Source organism: Sturnus vulgaris, unplaced genomic scaffold (assembly GCF_052056855.1).
Source record: "Sturnus vulgaris isolate bStuVul1 unplaced genomic scaffold, bStuVul1.hap1 Scaffold_84, whole genome shotgun sequence".
In the NCBI taxonomy this organism is placed as follows: domain Eukaryota; kingdom Metazoa; phylum Chordata; class Aves; order Passeriformes; family Sturnidae; genus Sturnus; species Sturnus vulgaris.
Window position 1 is genome coordinate 1,330,117 of NW_028276728.1, and position 7,993 is coordinate 1,338,109.

Sequence of the window (7,993 nt, forward strand, 5' to 3'; positions counted from 1 at the left end):
TGTGTGAGCTGCCCTTAAGGCCCTGCTGGCAGGGAGATGGCCCTGGGCAGTGCCCTGTGCTGGGAGGGGTGTGCAGGGCAGAGCTGAGCCCCCAGGGCTGGGCTGGGATCTGGGAGCACTGGCAGGGACAAGGCTTGGATAGAGAGAAAGAACTCCCCGTAGGCACAACTGCAGGCAGCAGAGAGCCAGACCAGCCCAGGATATCTCTCAATGTCCAGCTGAACAGGGAAAGAGAGAATAGTTTACAGAAATTAATGATGAAATTATAGCTTTCAATGAGTCAACTTGTTGTTTGAGCACATTTAAACTGCAATCACCTTGAAATCGAGACAGATATAATGAGCAAATGGCACCTATTTGTGACCAGCAGATCTTTATCCCCTGTGCCACAGGGAGCCCTGCTTTCCCACTAGGCTTCCCAGTATTCAGGCTGAGAGCAATGCTGAAAGAGGATTTCCCCCCCTTCATAGAAAGCAACACTTCAGTCTTAAAGATAAAAGATTTGAGTGAAATTTCCACAAAGAAAGAGAGGAAATTTGGAGTAAATTTGAAATAAAATAGCAGCACTTGACACAAGGAAATCTATCCTGGATTGTTAATGTTTTCTTTCAACAGTCCACCATGCCCAGAGTGCAGAAATGTCCAACAGCAGCTCCATCAGCCACTTCCTCCTGCTGCCATTGGCAGACACGCGGCAGCTGCAGCTCCTGCACTTCTGCCTCTTCCTGGCCATCTCCCTGGCTGCCCTCCTGGCCAACGGCCTCATCATCAGCGCCGTAGCCTGCGGCCACCACCTGCACACCCCCATGTTCTTCTTCCTGCTCAACCTGGCCCTCACTGACCTGGGCTCCATCTGCACCACTGTCCCCAAAGCCATGCACAATTCCCTCTGGGACACCAGAATCATCAGCTTTGCAGGATGTGCTACACAGCTCTTTTTCTTTACCTTTTTCTTTTCCACAGAGTTTTCTCTCCTGACCATCATGTGCTACGACCGCTACGTGTCCATCTGCAAACCCCTGCACTACGGGACCCTCCTGGGCAGCAGAGCTTGTGCCCACATGGCAGCAGCTGCCTGGGCCAGTGGCTTTCTCACTGCTCTGCTGCACACGGCCAATACATTTTCCCTGCCCCTGTGCCATGGCAATGCCCTGGGCCAGTTCTTCTGTGAAATCCCACACATCCTCAAGCTTTCCTGCTCAAAATCCTATCTCAGGGAACTTCGGCTTCTTGTGCTAACTGCTTTTCTATATTTTGGCTGTTCTGTGTTCATTGTTTTCTCCTATGTGCAGATCTTCACGGCTGTGCTGAGGATCCCCTCTGAGCAGGGACAGCACAAAGCCTTTTCCACCTGCCTCCCTCACCTGGCCGTGGTCTCCCTGTTCCTCAGCACTGGCACATTTGCCTACCTGAAGCCCCCCTCCATCTCCTCCCCATCCCTGGATCTGGCAGTGTCAGTTCTGTACTCAGTGGTGCCTCCAGCCCTGAACCCTCTCATCTACAGCCTGCGGAACCAGGAGCTCAAGGATGGCCTGAGGAAAATTATCATGAATGCTGCTCAGAAACAATAAACTGTTCATCTTCTGCATAGCTCTTGTTGTGTTAGATTCATGCTTAATTTGTGTCCTGTATTTTTTGCTGCTCACACATTTGTTTCACTGTTGATAATTTGTTTGCACAGAAGTCTTTGACTGTACAATTTTTAATTCAGTGTTTGCCCTTCCAGCAAACCCAGAGACTGTATAAGCCAGGAGCTATACTACCCATGTGCTTACACCAAATAAAGAGCTCTGTATTGCCATGCTCCCCTGACATCTTTCCTCTCTGACTTCTCTAGAGTGCAGGGTCGGTACCTCTGGGCAGAGCTGGGGTGAAAAGAAAACCCCAGTGCTCCTCACTGCCTGGCAGCCCCAGGGCTTCTGCTCCATAACCTCCCCATCCTTGTCTTCCACACTCCCCTTCAGAGCCCCTGGGCTGGTTTAAGGCCTCAGGGCTCTCTCAGCTCAGCCCCAGTCCTGCTGTGTGACTGTCCAGGGACTGCAGGCAGGGACAGGCCGTGGGCACTGCAGGGACAGATCTGGGCTCTGCAACAACATTTCCATCATGCAAGGGCATCTCCCCAGTGCAGGGCCTGAAAGCTTCAATCGCCTTCCCAGTTTGCTCTCATGGATGCTCCCAGCACAGCACCCTGGAGAGGAGAGCAGCAGTGACCAGCACAAGTGTGGCAGTGTTCAGAGTGGGGCTGTCCCAGCAGTGCCCTGGCAAAGCCAGCGCCGCTCCCAGCAGTGGCCTCTCACCCCAGGGCACAGAGGTTGTTCTTCCCTCCCTGGAGGGACATCAAGTGACCGGGTCAGGAGTCTGTGTTTGCAGTGCAGGGACATTCCACAGCCCTGAACATCCTGTGTATGTGTGAGGGGACATGAAACCAGTGAACACAAACACCTTCAGCTGTTCTGGAGTTCCCAGAGAGTAACATCCCCTGGGAACCCCTGGATGCAGGGCTGGGATGAGCTCCTGTGCCCAGAGCTCCCTGTGTCCATCCCTCCGGCCGTGGGGCACCTCGGGCAGGGCATGGTGACACCCGCAGGGCTGAGTTCCGTGCCAGGCTCTGGCAGTGGCAGAAGAGCCCAGGGAGCCCCTGCCCGTGATGCAATGAACTCTCTGTGTGTGTGTGTGTGTGTGTGTGTGCCAGGGAAGGACTCGTGTCCCTGGACACCCCTGGGGCTGTGAGCAGGGTGTGAACTCGGGCTGTAGCCTCGGCTGCTCTCAGTAGCAGAGTGCAGCCCATGACACTTGGGACAGCCATGGTGCCACCCTGCTCTGCAGCACTGTGGCTCCTGCAGCCGCCTCTGTGCATTGCCCTGCCCCAGCTGTGCTACTTGCCGGCGCGATGGCTGCCAGGCGTGGCCGCTGCCTGGTGTGCAGCAGGAAGCAGGTGAGAGCAACATGGCCCGTGGTGGCCCAAGCCACCTGACTCGTGGGTTCCTTGAGAGGGGGCTCTGAGCGCAAGGCTGATGGCTCCCTCTTGGCGATTTCCAGATGATGGAAGCCAAGCAGGTGAGGCAGAAGGCTGCCTTGCCTGAACAGACAACTTCTCTGGGAAAGAGCATGGAAAAGGAAGCAGTGTGCCCCGTGGAATCCAGGCCAGGAGAAGAATACACAGATGCCTCTTGTCACTGTAGGAAGAAATCTGGTGTGGTAAAAGCTCAAGTGGAGATGCAGGTGGCTAGAAATAAAAACGGGGGCGGGGGGGGGGGGGGGGCACAATAACGAGTGTTTTATAACACATTAATGGGAAAAAACATTGTAGGAATGACATCGTCCCCTTCCAGGATGTGGATAGTCACTTCTCAAACAAGGACAGAGACACAGTACAGATGTTTCATGCCTTTTTTGCCTCTGTCTTCAACACTCATCCCACCCTTTGATGCCTTAAGTTTTAGCTTTTGTATTTTGCAAGTTCTGTACTGCCTTCGTGTGTAACTCTGAATTTCATATCAAGTTCTCTTCACAGTTTAGTCAGACAAAACAATCCTTTTCCAGCCTGAGAACCAAGGACACCACTGCAGCTTCAGGCCCAAGAGTGTAAACAACAGCGAACTGAAGAAAGCAATCTGGGAGGAAGGAACTTCATGACCTGAAGCTGTCATTGGACAATGAACCCCAAGAATGGAAATGGACCTAAACTTAGAAAAGTGTGAATACCTGTGACCGCTCCTCCACCTTGCGTCCATCCTGGGTAGAGCCACGGCCGGGCTCTTACACTGCCCAAGGTGTAACCTTCGAAGGCCTTTTAATAAACACCTCCTTGATTCCCTTAACACTGTCCAGCTTCTGTTCCCAGCAGCCTCTCCTAGGCATCGCCTTCCCAGTGGAAAACATTGCATCGTACCAAGGGACACTGCAAAGTCCTTGAAGATGCCAAGCCCTGCTCAGCAGAATGCAAACCACCCGCTGTGTTTGATCCACAGCATTCCCTTGCAAACACAACACGTGCCAGCTAATGAGAAGAAAGAAACTGTATGGCAGTCAAAACCAGAGCAGTGGGAGCACCATGAACGCTCCTTGGCAAATCCTGATTTATTTAGAGCAGAGGCACTGCAGATGTCAGTGAGCTGCTAACAAAAATCTCTTCCTGCCTTTGACAGCCAGTTCAGGAGAGCTCCCCAGTAACAGAGGAACTTCAACTCCTTTTGTCTCTGGAGGATCTGCTCGGGCACAGAGTGGTGGGTGTTTCCAGTTGGGAATGCTGCAGCATCCTGGGAGCAGTGGGCTGGACACTGCTGGCACCAGCACTCCTCCTCACATGCCACGGGCTCCAGGGAGCGATTCATCGCAACGGGCTGAGCTCCCGTTCTTACTTCCAGGCTTCTCACTTCCAGGCTTTCTCTGGCCACGTGCATCTTCAGCCATGAGCCGCTCTGCGGATCCCTGCGGCGGGTGGGGCTGTGATGGCACAAAGGGGCTGAGCGCTGGCGTGAGGCAGGGCTGTGATGTGCTGGCCACAGCACTGTGACATCGCCACGCTGGCACTATATAAGACAGGCCAGCAGTCGCAGCTGCCAGTGCAGTCGTGATGGGACGTGCCGGAGCCATGGGTGATGGCGACGTGCCAATGACTGCGCTTCTCCTGCTGCTGGCCACTGCGGCTGTCTGCTGGGCCATTGGCCACTGGCAACCATGGTGGTGGCAGACAAGGAGACCAAAGAGGAGCAAGTGCCCCATGGTCTGGCCCAGAGGCTCAAGGAGGAACCCAGGAACCCCTGTGGCTCCTGGGTCATCCAGGCCTCGGGCGACCCCTCGCAAGCGCCCATGGGCTCCCACGAGCCCCCTGGGCAGCCCCTGCAGCTGAGGCCCCTTTGTGGCCGTGGCCCATGAGCTGCAGGATCTGATGCTTTTGCTCTGGGATGGCGAGGGGACACATACGCCACGCTACGGTGGGATGTGGCAGGCCCTGTGGAAGGAACTGGAGGAGCTGGTGAAGCGAGGCCACCTGCCCCGCTGTGGCTCGTCCAGCTCCTCAGGAAGCCTCCATCACCCCAAGAGGCTTCTCTCCATCCCTGGGAGAGCCTCAACCCTTGCAAGGATGGCACACCAGCGGACACATGCCATCCTTGCGGGGACCTCAGGCCATCAGAGAGCCTCCATCCTGCCAGGAGCCTCTGCAATCTCTGACAGCCTCCATCCCTTGCAGAGGCGCAGTGAGACCTCTCTGCCTGTGGACAGTGCAGAGCCCGTGGACAGGTCTCCCAGCTCCCTGGGCGTCAAGAACACAGGCACAACCCTGACCATAGACGGGACCGGGGAAAGCCCAGAAGTCCCAGTGGGAGCCCAGCCCGAACCAGGGGAGGCTTCACAGGAGCAGCTGGCAGAGCAGCGAGCATCCCGGGGACAGCAGCTGTAGGCCCACAGCTGCCAGGATGCTGGGCCAGTTTTGCCAGCTGGCAATAGCCTGAGCCTGGAGGTGGAGACGACCCTCGAGACACCAAGGGGGTTCCTCCATCTCCAGGAAGCTGGCCCAAGACAGCCTTCGACCACCACAAAGGCCTCTCTAATAGCGGGTAAGATGTGCCTGGGAGCTGTCTGAGGCTGTCCCGGGGCTCTTGAGGGGCATGCCCAGGCCAGGCCAGGGCCCCTGAGAACAGCCTAGTCCCTGGCTGCTTCCAATGCCTCCCATGCCAAAGGCTTCAGAGGCTTCAAAAAGCCCTGTCTGCTTTGCAGCTGCTCCTGGAACCCCCCTCTGTGATGCCTTGGGCTGTAGCCCCGGCTGTCCTCAACATCACAGTGCAGCCCGTGATGCCGGGGCCAACGACAGTGCTGCCCTGCCCCGCTGCACCGTGGCTCCTGCAGCCACCTCTGTGCCCTGCCCTGCCCCAGCTGTGCCACTCGCCACCCCAACGGCTGCCCCGCGGTGGCCGCAGCCCGGCGTGCAGCAGGAAGCAGGTGAGAACAGCGTGGCCCTCGCTGGCCCAGCCCGCCTGCCTGGCGGACATTTGGAGGGGGGGGCCCTGGGCGTGAGGCTGATGGCTCGCTCTTGGCACCAGGGCAAAAGAAGCAGCTGCAGGAGCTGTACCAGCTGGCCCCGCATCTGGGACGTGGCAGTTTTGGCACCGTTTTCTCGGGCATGCACCTCTCGGATGGGAGCCCGGTAAGTGGCTGCGAAGGCCGGGCGTGAGAGGAGGGACAGGGTGGGGAGGGGCAGGGTTTGATCTCATCCCCCCTCTCTCGATGGTTTGCAGGTGGCCATAAAACGTGTGGCCCAGGAGAGCATCCTGCAGTGGGACGAGCTGGTGTGTGAGCGGGTCCAGAGGGACAGGGCAGGGCGGGGCGGGGTGGGGCCGGCAGGGATAAGCCCGGGACCCTGGCAGTGGCAGGTTGGGGATGGCAGGCTGAGCGGGGCGGGGTGGGCGTGGGCTCTGCGGGCGAGTCAGGGCATTGCAGGCCTGGGGATGCCAGAGATCGGTGGTGGGGCCGGGCAAGGGGCACCACCCAAGCATCCCCTGGGGCTTGGCAGGAAGCCCAAGCACCAGGGGGGCTGCCCGGGGCGGGCACTGGGGCATCCCAGCCAGAGGACACCTCATCTAGTGGGCAGCATCAGGCCTGCTGGAGGCATTGTCTCCTCCTCACAGCCCGATGGCACCCGTGTTCCCTTGGAGATCGTGTTGATGGAGATGGTGGGGTCTGGCAACCGCTCCATCATCCAGCTGCTCGACTGGTTTGAGCTGCCTGACAGCTTCCTGCTGGTGATGGAGCGTCCCGAGGCATCGCAGGATCTCCTGCAGTTCCTGCAGGAGCAGGGGTTCCTCAGAGAGGAGGTGGTGTGCTGGCTCTTCCACCAGGTGCTGGAGGCCGTGTGGCACTGCACCGCCTGCAGCGTCCTGCACCATCAACCCAGAGAACCTCCTGGTGGACCCGGAGCGTCACGAGCTGAAGCTCATTGACTTTGGTTGTGGCACCTTCCTCCAGGAGCGGGCCTACACACAATTTGCCAGTGAACCCCCAGCCTGGGCCCTGCTGCCAGTGCCAGGCACTGCACGGCCCCATTCCCTCCCGGGCAGCGGGCTGCGGCCTTCAACCGGCTGCCCTGTGGCAAGGATGCCACGTGTCCCAGGAGCCAGCTGCTGGCCCTGCCCACAGAGCGGGGCTGCAAAAGCTGGGCCCCGGCCCCTCGGCCTGCCTGGCCCACAAGGGTGTGGGCTGCTCCGCCGGCCTTCTTCACCTTGCAGAATGGTTTCTTGGCTTTGGCCAGATGGTTGGGGGACGTGGGCTGGCCTGCAGGGGAAGTCGGAGCTGCCAGCGCAGCCGCTGCCTCAGCCAGGAGGCCGGCGCCAGGCTCTGGAAGGCAGCGGCCTGCGCCTGCACAGCGCCGCCTGTCTCCCCTAGGAACACGCGCGTACAGCCCACCCGAGTGGATCGGCCTTGGCTGCTACCAGGGCCGTTCAGCCACCGTCTGGTCCCTGGGTGTGCTGTATGAAATGGTGTGCGGGAGCCTCCCCTTCAGGAACAACCGCCACATCGTGTCGGGGCAGCTCTTCTTCGGGCTGCAGCTCTCCCGAGGTTGGTATCTGGCCTGACGAAGGCAGGCTTTGGCAGATGGCAGCGCGCAGCCCGGCGTGGCCCTGGCGCAGCTGGGCAGGAGCCTTCTGCAAGTGACCGTCACTTTCTGGCTTCTCTCCCCAGAGTGCGAACATCTGATCCGCTGGTGTTTGTCCAAGCACCCCAAGGACAGGCCAGAGCTGGAGCAGATCTTCTGGCACCCTTGGGTGTGGGGCGGGCGTTTCTGACGCCTTGCTGGAGCCCCTGCAGCACCCAGTTCCCAAGTCCCACGCAGGACCCAAAAAATAAAGCAAACACAAACCCATTGCGGAGTGTCAAGTCTGCTCCTTGTCAGCAGCTTCAGCTAAAGAAAGCTCTTGGGAAAAGGGCTAATCCCTCGGGTGCTCCCTTCAGCCTTCTTCAAGCTTTCCAGGCCTTTCCTTCAGCATGGTAACTT

General features: G+C 58.4%; 2 protein-coding genes across 2 annotated transcripts; both read left to right on the plus strand.

The window, feature by feature from the left end:
* Positions 1–638: 638 nt before the first annotated feature.
* LOC148217443 (olfactory receptor 14J1-like) lies at positions 639–1,571 on the plus strand. Its single transcript, XM_088158630.1, has one exon. The coding sequence runs from the start codon at positions 639–641 to the stop codon at positions 1,569–1,571; it is 933 nt and encodes a 310-aa protein (XP_088014756.1).
* Positions 1,572–4,942: 3,371 nt separating this feature from the next.
* On the plus strand, positions 4,943–7,784 carry LOC148217444 (serine/threonine-protein kinase pim-1-like). The gene is given in 9 exon segments (XM_088158631.1): positions 4,943–5,400; positions 5,452–5,561; positions 5,878–5,943; positions 6,045–6,148; positions 6,240–6,290; positions 6,630–6,883; positions 6,885–7,027; positions 7,384–7,557; positions 7,681–7,784. Coding segments are annotated over 9 exon segments (1,464 nt in total).
* The last annotated feature ends 209 nt before the right edge of the window (positions 7,785–7,993 follow it).